Source organism: Alosa alosa, chromosome 10 (genome assembly GCF_017589495.1).
Source record: "Alosa alosa isolate M-15738 ecotype Scorff River chromosome 10, AALO_Geno_1.1, whole genome shotgun sequence".
In the NCBI taxonomy this organism is placed as follows: Eukaryota; Metazoa; Chordata; class Actinopteri; order Clupeiformes; family Clupeidae; genus Alosa; species Alosa alosa.
The window spans coordinates 6,725,460-6,742,495 of NC_063198.1; the positions used below are offsets into that span (position 1 = coordinate 6,725,460).

Genomic DNA, 17,036 nt, shown 5'->3' on the forward strand with positions numbered 1-17,036 from the left:
GGTTCCGTGAGTGCCGGACAGGGAGAGGCAACTCCTGCCGCTGCTAAATCAAGCGCTAAATGACTTTATCGGAAAACAGATGAGCGAAGTTGGCGGCCATGATGGAGGAGCGGTGCGGGCCGATCGCCCTCTCCTTGCATATCTTCATCCATTTGCGTGTCTTGCGCATGTCTTGTCACTTTCAGGTCCTGTTTTTCATGTTGTTCTGGTAGGCATATGCCCTAAAATATTTTTTTTTTTTTTTACATTTGAAAACAGGAAGTCTCTATTCAGCTGAACCAGCTATTAAAAAAAAAAAAAAAAAACAGTTATCTACCCGATTGACGGTATGGGTTTCTGGTCATTTCTGAACTCGAAATGTTGTGATGAGGCATTCAAAGCAAGCCATTATGAGTAAATCACAATAATATATAATGAAAACAATGTTCCCCCACCCACCTAATTTGTACGGCACACCAAGTGAAAAAGTTCATGTTTTGACTAACTGAAAACCACAGCCCGACAGAGAACACAAAGAAAGCCAAACTCCAGCACATGCTGGCGGGCCAGCACAGGAAATATTTAGTCAATTACAAAGCACGGTGTGCTCCTCCTCTGGTCGAAATGAGCATGCAGTCCTCCAACAACATGCAAACCGACGAGGTGAAGCATATGCTGTTCCTTTGCTCAATGAAATGCATGCTTAATAGTTACACAAGAGCATATTGCATCAGCAGATGTCATTTTGTAGCTGCTGAGCGCACAGGGAGGGACGCGAGGGAGACGTGTGAACGCACCAACCGACCAACCAACGAGCGAGGGAGAAAAAGAACTAAAGAGAGAAGAAGAGTTGGAGAGAGAGAAAAAATACGAGAGAGAGAGAGAGAGAGGTTAAAGGTCCTCTCACATCCTAAGCATTAATGAAATGAGTGACATTCAGGGTGCTGGATCCTACGGGTGAAGGTTATATTCAGTGCACCAGCTGTCGGCTGTTATGTTTCACACCTGCTCTGGGTGCCCTGTTCCAGTAAACAATAGCATTAGTTTAGACAGAGGCGTGAGATGTATGTTTTCGATGATAGATGAGGCCCTGACGTCATACCTGCCATACCTCCCACACACAACATGGCACACAAGCCAAGAAAGCCCAGGGCTACCTACAGAAACGTTCACCATTGGGTTCACACACTTGAAGGTAATGTCACATGTCTGGACTGCACTGGACTGTGTGGTTGTGTGTGTGTGTCTGCGTGTCTGCATGTGTCTGTGTGTCTGTGTGTGTGTGTACGTGTGTATGTACAGTACGTGTGTGTGTGCGTGTGTGTGCGTGTGTGCGTGCGTGCGTGCGTGTGTGCGTGCATGTGTGCAATGCATGCGTTCGCGTGTGTGTGTGTGTGTGTGCGCATTTGTGGTAATGTGTAATGTGAGCCTCAGTCATTGTCACAGCCCTTGCTATCGGTCAGATCAGCTCAGACATGCATCCAGATGAGACATGAACTCATATCACTCTCTCTCTCGCTCGCTTTCTCGCGCTCTCTCTCTCTCTCTCACCGCAGAGATTAGTAATGCTTTACCGTGCTGTCTGGTGACTCTCGTAGGTGCAGTAATTCACTTGTGCCTTCCTGTGCTTCTTCAAAACAAGATATTAACGATTAGTACATAAGCGACAGACACAGAGAAAAGAAAAGGAAGAAAGAAGTGAATGAAAAAAGAAAGAAAGAGGAGGGGATGAAAAAACGTTTAAAAAAAAACATACCATTTGTTTGAACACATCAGTGGCTGTGTGTAATTATTCCATGCGCGGGAGACAGAGGATCAGGACGAGAGTGTGCAAAGGGGGAAGCGCGCGAGGCTTGAACTGTGTGTCTGCTAAATTTATCATGAGGCCGTTGGGAGCATTGAAATGAGAACAGTGGCCTATTACTGCTAAGAAGGTGTTTTATTGAGAATATACAGACATGCCACCCCAGGGAGACAGCTGGGGAGAAGAAGTGGTGTGGCCAGAAGAGAGACCAGTGTGTGTGTGTGTGTGTGTGTGTGTGTGTGTGTGTGTGTGAGGTGGGGGGTGTTTTCGTGTGGCCGGAGGAGGAGCAGCGTTGCGAGTGTGTCAGGGAGACAATAAAGAGCCTTTTCTTCCATTTAATTATTCACTACGATATGTATTGGAATTGTCACTTTTGACGCATGAGGTCTTTAAGTCAATAATTTATATAGGTCACCTGACAGGCAGAGCTGGTTGTTGGTTATTTTGCCATTACATCCGTGGTGTTGTCAGATTTATCTGCATACAGTTGCCCTTCCTGTTTCTTGTCTTCATTGTCACTCATTTTTTTAATACCTATATCCTGTTTACATAAATCTATTTATTACATTTATGGACTATTCATTTTATGTTGTTTGTGGTGGTGTTGTTGTAACTGTTTCTGCCAGTATCAGTGGGTATAAAAATGTAACATTTATAGTTTTGAATTTTTAAGTGTTTTCGTAAAAGGGGAAATAAGTTACAGCTTTAGACGAAGTGATTGAAATGACTCAAAGCAAAAAAAAAGCAACCCATGTCTTCTCGGCTGCCCTGATGTGTAGTACAAATCTGTCCAGCAGGGGGCAGAGCTCTTTGTAGCTTCCTGCACATTTCTGAAACATAACCATCTACAAATACATGAGGATGTTTGTGTGTGTGTGTGTTTGCTTGTTTGTGTGTGAGGGTGTGTCTCTGTACTGTATGTGGTGATGATTAATTACTCTTTTTGAGAGTCTTTCGGTTTCTGTTACTGTACTCCAGCACCATGCAGCAGGTACTGTAGAGTATAACAGCACCATTTAAATAATAATTATAATGTTGAGAATAAATCTAATGCACTGTACTGGTTCTACAGTGCTACAAATACCATTAGTAATTATTCATAACATTGTTGTAATAGAGACTATAAATAATTATGATGTGCTAGTAAGAAACAGAAAGATGTTGTCCTGCAATTTAAGTTCAGGAATACTGCAAGAATTTTGCATTTTAAAGGAAATTCGAATTTAATGGAGACTTCACTAATTATAAGATGAAGATATAATTAGAACACTTCTTAAATTGGTATTCTTCAATGTTTGTAGTATGGTAACAGTTAATCAGCATACACCATTGTTTAATTTTGACAAGTAAATAGACAAACTAATACAATGTTGTCATTTGTTGTTTTTGTCAGTTTTCAGTAAACATTAACAGGGAACAAAAATGATCACGTGAACCTTTTTTCAACTTCACGTGTTTTGTTTGAAATGTGGGTCAGAGCTTTGTCCTGGTCTTGTAAACAATTCTGCATAAGAGAACAATAAAGCGCTGATAAAGAGTTAGTTTTCCTTTTTGTCCTCCTTCATCCTTTCTTCTCCCTGTCTTTCTTTCTTCTTCTACCCCGCAGATAGCTTGTGTTTACTTATCTGTTGTTTAATTAAAGGGCTTCTCTTTCCCTGAGCTCCATTGTTTCAATGGCACGGCCAGAGGTCAAGGGGTTAACAGCCTTCAACTGTGTATTTTTTTTTCCTCTCTTTTTTTTAAAGGGGCCCACTCACAAAGGCATGTCTTCACCTGCAAACGGGGGGCCCCCGCTGTGTCTCATTGTGCGGCCCATTTGAATTGATTATGTTTAGGGGCTGGTTGTGATTGGTGGAGAAGGGCGTGGTTGATTGGGTAGTTTAGTATCTTGTCAGCCGGGGAGCAACCTTAGCGCGTGCAATCTGTCTGTATCCCGAGGAAATAGCTGGAGATGCCACTGCTCAGCAGCGCTTAGCCTGCCTGCCTGCCTGCTTCTCTCTCTCGCGCTCTCGCTCTCTCACTCCCCTTCTCTCGTGTTGCCTCTCCCTCTCTCTCTCCCGCTCTCGCTCACTCACTCACTCTCTCTCTCTCTCCCTCCCTCGGTCTCACGCACGCTTTCTCGCAGCACCGAGCAGCTCCGTACGGCCCAGCGCCCTGTTTACCCTGCCAGCTAAATGGGGTTTGTCAGGTTTGTCAATATGATTGATTCTACAATTTTACTAGCTTACTTGTGTAAAATGTGACAATTTAATTGGCGCTGGGGAAAGGGAACGTCTCTCTGCGGTGTGTTCTTGTTGCTCCCGTGTCTTAGCTGGTAATTGGTGGATTTGATCATGCAGTTTGTTTAAAAAAAGGGACTGTGACACTCACGGTGAGAGGTTAGGACAAGGGGGCCAGTGACTGCTGCTGTTGTTACTTGTTTACTTGTGCACTTGTTGGAGGTAAAGAGTTTATGTAGATATGTATGTATTTGCTTGTTTGTACCCAGTGTTTGTGTGTGTTAGTATTGGTGTTTGTGGTGACTGTTTGTTTGTTAGTTAGTGTTTTGTGGGTATTGTAGTTATGTTACTAAATGGCATCAGTTTGTTGTTTGTTGCACTGTGTTCTTATTGTATTTGTATATAATGGCTATTCGCTAATTTTCTGTTATTTACTGAAATAGATGGGTCTTGTGTGCAGCACATATTTGATATTTTTTTACTTTTAAATTCTTTAAATTTTATAACATATTTGCCTTAGGTTTTATCATTTAGACCATTTTAGGCGTAAAATGTATTTTAATTTTTTTGGTATTTCATTTTACTAGCACCATTATTTTCAGTTGAGTTTTATTTTATTTTTAAATGTTTTAAATACCATGTGAACATTTTGCTATTTGAATTGAAATCGTATGGCGTGTTGATGAAATTGAAAGTGATCTTTTGCTTGATGTTCAGAGTGCCGTTTGGAGACTAGTGCTAAGTGGACTCCATGTGTGTGTTAGAGCAGAGCACATGTGTGCTGTGATCAGATGTACGCTCTGGCCAGTTAGGTCCTGCTAGGGTGGGGGAGTGTGTGTGTGTGTGTGTGGAGGTGGAGGGGGGTTATTCTCCTGTGCTCTCCTGAAGCTATAAACTATAGAGAAACTGGAGGAGCAGGGGTCTACATTTCACACTTCCTCCACCATTACCAGCATCTAAAGCTAGTCATCTGAGACGTCAACAAGGGATATCTTCCCGTAAAGGGGTGTGTGTTTGTGTGTTTGTGTGTGTGTGTGTGTGTGTGGCTCTCTCTTTGTTTGTGTGTTTGTGTGTGAGTGTGTGTGTGTGTGTGAAAGAGAGAGAGACAGAGAGAAAGTGTGTGTGCCTATTTGTTCTGTTGGACAGAGGATAGACTGACAAACATGGGTGGTGAAGTTTGGCAGGAACTTAACACGTCTTAGCCTGGGTAGTTTTTTTAAGCATTTGCTTTCTCTTTCTTTCTTTCTTTCTTTCTGTCTTTCTTTCTTTCTTTTTCTCTCTCTCTCTCTCTCAGTCTGTCTCTAAGGCTGTCTCTTACACACACACACACACACACACACACACACACACACACCCCTGAGGTATTAGTCTGAGGACAGTTATTGTCTTTGTAGTCCTTTAAGTTTTAATGATACTGAAGCCCCCAGAGTTTTTCCTCTGAACTAGAATCACTTAAATTCATATCATAAATTTAAAAAGATCTATATTTTCTTTTTTTCACTTTTCAGGGTTACTCATGTTTTTCATTCATCTCTACCAGGTTGTGTAAACCTGATAGATGTGTTGCCTTGATTGCAGGTCTCATTTCATCTGTGAAACAATAAGGCAGGTTTCCCCGAGCACTTTGGAGTTTCAACCCTGATGATGATTTTATTGGCTGTCAGTTAAGATAGAAGTTGAAATATTTTTGGCTGGCTGCCCATTTTTCTTCTTGTTCTTCTTTCTGTTCGCCCTCAAAGGTACAGATCAGATGTAAGGAAAAAGCACAGCCTAAACCCCTGAGCATGTTGATCATAATGCCACGCAGCTGTGCGTGTGTTTGTGTGTGTGTGTGTGTGTGTGTTTGTGTGTGTTTGTGTGTGTACGCGTGGGGCTCCGTGGTTTGGGAGGGAACTGGAGTGCGGACTGATTGGCTTGACAGTTTGTAATCAAAGTTGATTTATTGTTCATTAGTGGTGCATTAGGCGTCCGAGGCCCGGGACAGTATTTGTGCAGTGGCCTGTCAAAGCGCCGGCCCTGCCAGCACCTGTCATTTCTAAAGCGTGACACAGGCTGGCCAGCTCTAAGTCTCCACCACCGCCACCACCATGGCGTCTAAGGGGGCAAGTGGGCAGCCGCTCGGCCGCGCTGGGAGATTCTTTACAAGCCCGGGCCGGCCTTTGTAGTGTGGGTGAAACCGAGAAAGGGGGGGGGGGGGGGAGAGAGAGAGAGAGAGAGAGAAGTGGGTGAAATAGAGGATGGGGGGTACAGTTTAGTTAGGATGAAGAGTCCCAGCTGCTGGATCTCCTCCTCGTGCTGCTGACAGAAAGTTTTTTGTTTTTTTTTGGTTCATGGTCACCTAATGTATCATAGGAGTGGACTTTTATTTTTGAGAAGTGGACTCTCTGGTCCAAAAATAAATGTAGTTGCAGCTCACTGCATCCTGTCAAATTTCACTGCGTGTCCTTCCCAAAAGAAAGCTCATAAGTGATTTTGAATGATCGTAAAATACTGATCTTGTACACTACAGTACTTCATTTGGAAAATATGTAGGATACTTTTTTCTTACGAAATTGTGATTGTAGCAGACTATTTTCTTAATTAGCCTTGGATCTGTTAGAGACACATTGACAGTGACTTTACAGCAATTTCACCTCTTGTCTGTCTGACTCCCTTAAAACAACTTGGTTAGAATGCATTATAAAAGCATTTAGGGACTGCCTCAACTGATTGTCTTAGATGGAGAAGGAAGGTTCAAGTTGATTTGGAATAATTCAGTATGTTACATCCAGATAAAAACAGACGTGTGTGTTAGATCCAGATATATCCATGCCAGTGTCTCTTGCCAGCTGCTGGTAAAATCCCTCTCTCTCTCTCTCTCTCTCTCTCTGTTGTTATTAATTGACAGCATAGTTTTCCAACTCACAAAAGACAACAACACACACACGGGATAAAACAGCAACACAGTTTGTTGGACCCCCTTGTCTGCCGCCATGGAAACGCGGATTAGGCGCGTGTTGTCGGCGTGCGGCGAGAATGGAAACAATCTGCATGAGGATGTGTCGGCCATTGTCTTTGGGTAAATTCTCATTTGAAGGGGGGATTTTGGAGGCTGTGTGATCTTAATTAAATCTCAACCGGCTTGCAATAACTGCATCTGAAGACACGCGCCATTGCGTAACCTTGCTGAGTTGGTTAATCACAAATCAGTGGCGCACGTCGCTGGCGTGACAGTTTGGGTGGGTGGGGGTTGGGGGGGGGTGGGGGAGGCCGTTGGTGGGGTGCAGGCTGGGATGACAACGGGAGGGGGCTCCTGGAGTTTTGGGGGAAGGTGAAGGGAGTGCCGTGGTCGGTTTGCCTGAGTTGAAGGCATGGCGACTGGCAGAATGAGGAGAGGTGGGGGTGCGTGATGGAGGGGTTGGGGTGGGGTGGGGTGGGCCCACAGTGAAGTGGGTCTGTGATCTGCACGAGGGGGGAGTGGCCTATGAGGTCACCCAGAGTACCTTCAGTGTCTTCAAGGGTCATTGAGGTTTGAGGGGTTTTGTAAGAGACATTGTGTGTGTGTGTGTGTGTCCATGTGTGTACTAATTGCCTCCCCTAGCTAAAATAGTTGCATATGGCAAAAAAAAGACACACTTTTATTTATACTTAGTCTAGAAGAACATTTGTGTTTGCTTGGTGTAGATAGGATCTGTGTGAGCTAGGCTTGCGGATGTGAGTCAGACATGCAAAGTGTGAGTTTTGCATCTGAAGTTGTGAGGGGTGAATCACCAACAAGGGTGCCACCGTTGCCCACTCATTACAGCTTAGCTGGGCTCAGCTCAGCTTGTGTGGCTGGTTTGATGTGGTCTGGCCCTGTAGAGATCAGCGCTAAACTGATCTCTGCCCTTTTACAGACGGGCATTCAGTGTACCACCCCACTCCGCCGTGTAAAGGGATGCCAGGCTGCATCCCTCCCCGTACCTCCCCCTGCTGGCGCTGGCCCTGGCGCTGTCCGAGCCCTGGGGTCCTGTATGGGCATCCTGCGGGCTGTGGGAAAGGCAGCTACGGGGCTGATTGGGATGGGCTGTTATTGTTAGGTGGGAAAAGGCCGTGGCAGGGGCCGTTTGTTTGTTTTACAGCACGCCGGCCCGGGCCCAGAGGCCTGCGCTGAAAACCTGTTTGTGTGCGCTTTTAAAAAGTTAATTAAAACGCAATCGGGGATTTTGTTTTTACAGTTGCTGTGTATCGCTATGAGCAGCACCCCCACATACCCCCCAACCCCCACCCCTGACACATACACACTCACACACACCCTGCGACGCTCGGCACGTCCACCCGGCTCCCTGTCCAATGCGTGGAGCGAAGCGGGAGGGGGGGGCAAATGTGACTTTGATTATCCTGTTTATCTCCAGTGTAAATGTTTTAAAAGTGAAGACATGAGAGGAATGATGGAGGCCTCTGTGGCAAATCAGCCTGCTCATCTGTCGTTCCTCTGACACACACACACACACACACACTCACTCACTCTCTCTCTCTCTCTCTCTCTCTCTCTCTCTCTCTCTCTCTCTCTCTCTCTCTCTCTCTCCCACACACACACACAAATCACGTCACGAACTTCCACTCACTCAACACAGTCAGATTGCATGTTATAATAATTACATGTTAAGGTTACAAATACTAAAAGAAAAATATTATTATTATTATTATTATTATTATTATTATTATTATTATCCATTTAGACTACTTTAAAAAATAATTTTAAAAAAGTGGTATTTTCTGGCTCTGACTAGGGTTGGATGAGCCCCTCAGCTTTCACCATTTCCATAGTCCTGCATGAGGAAAGAGAAGGACTAGGGTAATGTCAATACTGTTGAGGACTAATTATGTTCATGCTCCACCTGGGTACAAAAGCTTGCCATGAAATTCTCATTTGCAAAGACATTTCCACGGGCACGTCTCTCCGCCGTTTAAGGCCCGGCGTCATTTGCTATTCCAATATCTCTGGACAAGGTAAACCCAGCCGGCATCAAACTAGGCTGGCCCCTGTGATTTCTCAAGGGCTTGTTATTTTGTACTTCTCAATTCTATTTGATGTCTCAACAAAACAAGATGACACCAGGGAGCGAGCATTAAAATTTGATTTTTCCCCCCCTTTCTCTCTCTTCGCCTTGTATTTCCTCTTCATTCCACCTGTTCTTGTGCTCAGCCGGTTTAATTTTCTGCGATCGTCTCATTGAAGTTGGCCCTATGTTTTTTTTTTTTTTTTTTTTTCCCCTTGCCATCTCCACTATACCTCTTAATTGCCCTGGCTCGGAGACGTAGGCTCCTGCCTCGCTCTGGGTCTGTTAGTCTGAGCTGAGTCTCTCTCCCCGTGCTTCGACCTTTGGCTTGTGCGGGAGAATGTTGCTCTTCATTAAAACACGAATCAGTGAATCTCCGGCTCGTCCTCAGATGTGCGGCCCATGTTTCCTCATTAGAATAGCGCTCTCCTCTGCACACTTAAGCCGCCGTGCGCGAGGAGAGGAGAGGAGAGGAGAGGAGAGGAGGCGAGACGCTGAGCTGTCTTTTCATCCCAGCACTGCACCTCATGCAGACATCCTCTGGAGTGATTTTTACCTGAAGACACACACTCAACCTCACAATCACACGCACACACCCACACACACTCATGTGCACAAACTCACACATTCTCTCAAATACACCTTTTGTTGTATGCAGGTTTTAAAGAAAATTCAACGTAGCATTCTATGCAGCGACAGTGGCTTTTTACATTTACAGTATAACAGCTCCTGCGTCTCTGGCTTTTTGAAGGTTTTTAGAAAATTAAAGTGAAAATGTGTTTATTTTGGAAATTTACCGGCTTATGGTTTTTATTTTTATGAATGTAAAAATTATGCCTATGATACACAGTGGTGTCATTAATAGTCTAGTCTTAATAAGCACTAATGTCACTTTATAATGGTGGTTCATTTGTTTCGGTAATACAGATATATCTTAATGACTTCTCATGGCTGCCATCTAAATCCCAGTTCTTCATTAGGTTAAATTGTGATTTTGTGATTCAGAAAAAAATTCCTGCATCACAAAATAATTGATTTGTTGGCAAAATAAATAATCAAAGTGAGTGTGTGTGCGTGTGTTTGTGTATGTGTGTGTCTTGGCTGAGTAGACTGCAGGTCCATGCTGGTACAGCATATAGCCTGCAGTCACAGCCCAGCTGCTTGAGAATGTTCTAAGCCCTGGAGTCTCGATGTTTATGTGCAGTAGGCACCTGGTGATCGCCACACCTCACTGACGCTCGGAGGCTGCAGTTATCTCTGGCATGTTCAGAATGTCCTGCTCCTCACACCCAGATGATTGCCTTGTTGTTATTTTGTTAGTTTGTTTGTTTGTTTTTGTTAGAGACAGGAGCGAGTTTTGTTTGCACTGATAGATGAGATGATTGGAATAAAATCGCGCTGTTCGTTTGAATGGCCGTGTGCTCCGGCTGGCCGAGTGAGTTATATTCCTCCTGCTGAGGCGGTGCTGAGAGCTGCTTCATCCTGAGAGCTGCGTCCTGCGTTTGTCGTGTGTTAAGTGGCTATGATACAGTGGCCAGGGTAATATTTTTTACTTAAAGTGCTGTCTCTCTCTCTCTCTCTCTCTCTCTATCCTTTCCTTCCTCCCTTCACTTGAACCCCCTGTACAGCTGCCCCCTGCCTCCCACCCCTCCTGTCTTAAGCAGATTTTCGCTCATTCAACACGGGATTAAATGGTAGTAGTTACAGTGATCAATAGGTTAAGAAGCGCACAATCCCTCTCGCTGCTAATGACCTCGCTAGTAATGTGGGTAATAAAACGTGGGATGTAATAGGCTCGCCGCTTCTCTGCTCTCCGCTCCGCTCCTCTCCTCTCCTCTCCTCTCCTCTCCTCTCCTCACGGCTCCAGTGGAGGAGGAGGGTCGGGTCGGCCTGACTGCTGCCTCCACAGCCCCCCCGATGGACGAAAGAAGGGAGAGCGACGACAGCTCCCGCCATCAATCTGACGGCAGTTAAAAATAGAGGCAAACGACCACAGCCGAAAAGAGAAATCGCGAATAAAACGTTTGCTGTAACGAAGCCAAGTTGGGGTGGGCGTTTTTTTATTTTTTTATTTTTTGCATTTGCCTCTGTCGACACTTGTCTTCATTATTCCGTCACAATCAGTGCCATCCGTAAGGCTTTACGTTGTCTTTTTTCCTCCACAAAGTGATTTAGACACATAAACGTGCGTTAAACAACTGGCAGCCATTGTTAAAACACGTGTGATTAATTGGAGTATATCCCAGTGTATTAGTGCAGATTATTTCTAGATATATCTAATAAAGAAAAGGGATATTAGATCATCTCCGATGGTGTGGCATGATGCCCGTGTCAGAGTGCTGCTATTTAACGCTCCCGTGAAACGCGACATGAGAAGGGCAGCACGTGAATGTGGCGCACACACACGAGAGTGGAGGCTGCTGGGGCTGTGGCGTTGTGTCGTGCGTTGTCGTCTACCCCAGTCACGGCGGGCACTAAAGGCAGCAGGCCTGCCAGACAGGCTGCCTGCTTGACCTTCAAAATAGTTCATCAAAATTAGTGATGCTGAGAAATAAGGACATCAGTGCATAATGACTGTGAAATTAGGAACGGGGGGCCCTGGCTATGCAAATGACAGGACAAGCCATGTGAAAAAGTCAAGATGGACTGCATATTAAGACGTAATGCAGGAGGGGGGGAATTAATATTGCATTTTCATCCGCCTCTCCACCACCACCACCTCCCCCTCTTGTCCTCCTCTTTTCCCTCCTCTTCTCCTTCTCCTTGCCTGGCTGTGAAAATGAGAATTGTTAAGTGCGTCTTCCAGGCGTGGAGCAGCTCTCGCGGCTCGTGGGACAACAAATCGCCTTTAATCGTGTTGCCCTCGGCCGCAGCAGCTCTCTCTCTCTCTCTCGGAGTCCTTCCTTCCATCTCCCCCCGTCCCGTCTGACACCGCTGCCCTTTAAGGCAGGCCTTGGCGTCCGAGCAAGAACAAGGCGTTCATTATGGCTGGGCCACTTTTCTTTTTGTGGTGGTGTTTTTGTTTTAGATTGTTGGGTGGTGTGTGTGTGTGGGTGGGGGGGGCTTGCAGGGATGGGGGTTGTGTGGATGGATGGGGGGGGTCGAGGGTTGAAATCAGGTAATATGCATGCGGGCCGCATCAGACAACACCCCCCCGCACGCTAAATAGATTCTAAATAGCTAAATTACATTCATGCGTGCATGAAAAATTCAGCAGGACTGTCATTAAGCCACGAGCGCGGGATACAATTTGGCTAACCTTGGGTGAAGACGGACTGTCACCTTAATGTCTGCCCTATCAAACGAAGACATCAGGCGATGGGGTCGTCGCCATACCTCCCCATCCACCCCCACACTACCCTACCCCATCTCCTTCACCCTCTAAACACACACCGTCACCTCCACCTCGCTCCACATAACAAACATGGCCTGTCACGGCGGCGTGTTAACAGTGTGCAAATGCCGGGCCTGGCTATCAGGTTCATCTCTGTAGCTTGTCACCGAGAGCTGTGGCTGGATGGAGGGCCTGTAATGGCGCGGCGCATCATAGCGGAGAGTGGCAGCAGGCTCCCGCCACGCGGGCAGGCCGCATCCTCGCCGGCAATTAGGCTCGGCCCTGACAACGGCGGGGGTCTCTCCTCTCTCAATGTCACAACAAATCACTCTGGTTTTGAGGAGGCACGCGCGTACTCCCGTTTCCCTCCGCAGGATTGGCTAACAGTGTGTGTTTGTGCCTCGCGCCACAGTGGGGTTACTCTGAAATCTGCGGGGTGTGTTTTGCGTGCATTAATATCATTGCTGACAATATTGTAATGAGATGTTTTTTTTTATTATTTCCTTTTTTTATGGGTATTATTTTTCAGTTCTATTTTGATAGTCTTCAAAATAAGGATACAATTCTGGTAGAATGTTTTTCGAGTGCTTGTGATTATCAACAACAAACAATAACTGCTGGGGGTGGGGGCACATGGAAACAAAGCAAAAGTTTCCACAATGACACTTCGTAGTAGCAGCTGGCCTTGTTGGTGAAGTGGCCATTTCTGGGAAGGCAGTGAACCCAGGTGACGGTTAGTTAGACGGTCTTAGACGGTTAGAACTGTAGTTAAAGTGACCTTGCAGCATCAGGTCTGTGTGTTTGTGTATGTGTGGTGGAAAGGGGGTTGGGTGTGTGTGTGTGTGTGTGTATTTTGGAGAGTTGCCTTAATTTTCTCCAAGCTGTGTTTCTCAGGAACCGTTGACAGACAGCCCTTCTGGATAAAAATGTCAGCTGTGTCGGGTGACTAATGCTGCGTGTGCATATAGTGTGTTTTCTTTTGTGTGCCTGTTTGCGTTTGGCGCTTGTTTGCCTACGCGTCACAGCAGCAGAATGCAGAACTAATGTGGTTTCGCTCGTGAATCACGTCTGCTGGTTCAGTTCACTCACTCAGAGGCTTTCTCACCCTGTCTCCACTCTCTACTCATTTGTCTGCACAGCACTTCACTGGAGTCTTGGCATACTGTGCCCTAACGCCGTCTCTGTCTGGTGTGTGTGTGTGTGTGTGTGTGTGTGTGTGTGTGTGTGTGTGTGTGTAGGTCCCAGTGTCCCTGGCTATGATGACACCGCAGGTGATAACTCCCCAGCAGATGCAGCAGATCCTTCAGCAGCAGGTCCTGAGCCCTCAGCAGCTCCAGGTCCTGCTCCAGCAGCAGCAGGCTCTCATGTTACAACAGGTAAGAGACCGCTACACACCAACACACACATGCTCACCAACACATACACACACTCACACACACACTCACCCACCAACATACAAACAGCAGTAGTGGTAGCAGCTGTAGCTACACACCAATACTCACACACACACACACACACACACACACACACACACAGCTGTTGGAGCAGTAGCCATCAGAGCAGGCCTTCAGGCTCACAGACGGCAGTTTTAGCTCATATCCACATAGCCACATATCAGCTACAAAGACCACGTGTGTCCACTAAAATCAGAGTTCAATGGCTGCCGTGTTGCTGTATGGTGTACCGTTATCAGACAGACAGACACACACACACACACACACACACACACACACACACACACACACACACTAAGCTCTTAAATTGATGGAGCTCGGACTTCCTTCCAGTAAAGGTAAAAGACTGCTTCATAGAATGTAAGTGTGTATTCTGTTTCAGTTCTTCTTTTTTCCTTATCCAGTTGGCAGTCACTGTTTTATCTTCCATATTGTTTCTTAACAGGGTGCCATGAACAGCTTTTTTGGCACAAAAGCCCTGTCTTTTAGCGAGTGTGTTGGACTCACACACAGGCGTCTCCCTCTTTTGCAGCAGCAACTCCAAGAGTTCTACAAGAAGCAGCAGGAGCAGCTTCACCTACAGCTGTTACAACAGCAGCATGGCACCAAGCAACAGACTAAAGAGGTATGTCGTCTTCATCTCTCTCACTCTCTGTCTCTCTCTCTTTCTCACTGTCTCTCTCTCTCTCTCTCTCTCTCTCTCTCTGCTATATTTGTGTTTGTATTTATGTGTTGTGTTAGCAACAGGCAATGGAGTTAAGCACACTGACACCTCCACAGCCACCCCTAGCACTGCACCCTTTTGGCTGCCCCACTATGTGTCACCCACCTTGAACTGGGAAGACCTTTTTTTGTTTTTTATTGTTTTTCTTTATCTTTTTATTTTTAACTGTACTGTACGCAGTTTGACTCACTAAAGCAAAGGCATAGAGAGCGAGAGAGAAAAAGAGATTAACAGAAATAGAGAGAGGGAGAGAGAGAGAGAAAGAGATTAAGAGGCATGCTCTCACTTTTAGGGTGTCCTAGCGCTCCCGGAGTAATTACTCACAAACAGATACCGGCACTCGCTTGTGTGTCCTTTGTCCTGTGTGCACCATGCGTTCATTAATCAAAGTGCTGGGGATCTTTCTTTTTTCCCTGTTCTTTTCTTCTTTTTCTTCTTCTTCTTGTTCTTCTTCTTCATCTGCTTCTCTCTTTAGCTAATTCCTGAAGTAAACATGTTTCTGGTTCTCCTCTCCCCATCTGGCTTTGATGTGAAGTGCATCGGGAGAGTCATTTGTTCAATCCCCTTAAAACAAGAGCAGGGGGGGGGGGACACACACAGCATCAACAGCAGCGGGCCTCGTGCGGAGCTGAGTGGCTCCTCTGTTAATTAGCATGGAAATGGCAGGAGGAGAGAAGCCATGTAATTGTGAGATATCAGTGTGAGGAGTGCTTTCAGCACCGTCTCACCCCCCCTCTTCCTCCCTCCCTTCATCTCTCACTCTCTCTTTCTCTCACTCTCTCTCTCTGTCTGTCTCTCTTTCAGGCTTTCTCTTTCACTTGTCATTTTTCTCTCTCGCTCTCTCTCATTTCCCCCTTTTCTCTTTTCTCTGTGTTTGTTCGTCCGTCGTCCGTCCTCTAGCGCGGGCGCAGGCTAGCTCATCAGCAGGAGCGGCCACCGCCGCGGCTCACTGCGTGTTAATGACTGCCGGATACGCGCATCGCTCCGGACAAAGGAATGATTATTGCGCGGTCAAAAGAAGTTCAAAGACAATCAAGGAATTTTCGTCTTTTCCCCTCCGAGAGTCATGTTGGGGGAGAGAGGCAGTGGGGGGGTTGGTGAGGGGAGGGGGTGGGTGGGCTGTAGGCTAAGGTAGAGAGAGAGAGCATATAAATGAAGCTGAATGTTACACACACACACACACACACACACACACACACACACACGCATGCACACACAAGCACGTGCGCTCACACAGATACACACTCGGAGCACCCCTGACTTCAAAGTCCCCGCTCGCTAATTAATGAACTGCGGGCTTCAGTTTGGACAAGTTGTGGTGTGATGCGGCCATAAATCAAGGTGACAGGCGTGCTCCTCGGCCCCAGATAGAGCCCATCACCCCGTCCCTCGCATCTGATGTAAACACCCGCGGAGGTGGGGGCAGGTGTGGGGGGCAGTCTGAAGGAGGTGAAGACAGATAAACAGAAGACGCTTTTGAAAAAAAAAAAAGAGATGGAGACAAAAAAAAGACTAAAGCGTGCACCACTTCAAATGTGTTTTCTGTATGATCACAGGAAATGAATGAAGTCTCTAGAGACATGTTCTTTCTCTTTCTCTTTCTCTCTCTCTCTCTCTCTCTCTCTCTCTCTCTCTTTCTCTTTCTATCTATCTCTGTCTCTCTCTTCTTTTTCTCCTCCTTTATTTCTGTGTCTCTCCTTCTGTCAGTGCCCCCTCATTTCGTTTTTTTTTTTCTCTTCTTTTTTTTTTTTTTTTTTGTTGGTTCAATGAGGTTGCTAGCAGCCATCAAACGACAGAATGCGAAATCCACAGTTTCTCCCCCGTGGCCGACACACAATAACCCCCTGTTGTTGCTTTGTGCCGCTCTTATTTTAAAGACATCAATTTTGAGTTTCTCAAAGATCTTTAACTTTGGATTTGAAGCGCCACAATAAAGGGCTGCCACCGTCACTCTGTGTCATCCGTCAGGGTGTGTATTTTTCTCACGCTCGTGCCACTTCGCGTTAGCCTTGGATTGGTCTAACGGGGCCAGGGTGCGCGATCGTGTGCGTGTGTGTGTGTGCGTGTGTGTGCGTGTGTGTGCGTGTGTGCGTGTGCGTGTGTGCGTGTGTGTGTGTGTGTGTGTGTGTGTGTGTGATTGCGCGCGTGTGTGTGAGAGCATGGTACAGACAGAGAGAGAGAGCACTTGAGCTCCTGTCAGCTGATGAGACCAGAAGAAGAAGAAAAGGTTGGAAATCAGAGACAGGGTGAAAGTTTGAACTTGCTGCCATTCTTTTTTTTTTTTTTTTTTTTTTTGGTCTGTTTTTTATGTATAAAAGGCAAGGCTGTGTTTACAGGGGGACACGCGCAGATGATCAAAGATGTTTTCTCCTCATCAGCCATCTCATTGACACATACACACACACACACAGAGAGAGAGAGAGAGAGAGAGAGAAAGAAAGAGTGTAGGAGCCTCCCCGCTATGAGAGGAAGTGTACAGACTTCATCTAATGCGGGTGGAG

The 17,036-nt window shown here is 46.1% G+C and overlaps 1 protein-coding gene across 1 annotated transcript in view; it reads left to right on the forward strand.

The window, feature by feature from the left end:
- Positions 1-17,036, forward strand: part of foxp1b (forkhead box P1b) — a 172,696-nt gene that overhangs the window by 114,677 nt on the left and 40,983 nt on the right. The window contains 2 exon segments of the mRNA XM_048253985.1: positions 13,596-13,733; positions 14,344-14,436. Of these exon segments, the coding sequence (XP_048109942.1) occupies positions 13,596-13,733; positions 14,344-14,436 (231 nt within the window).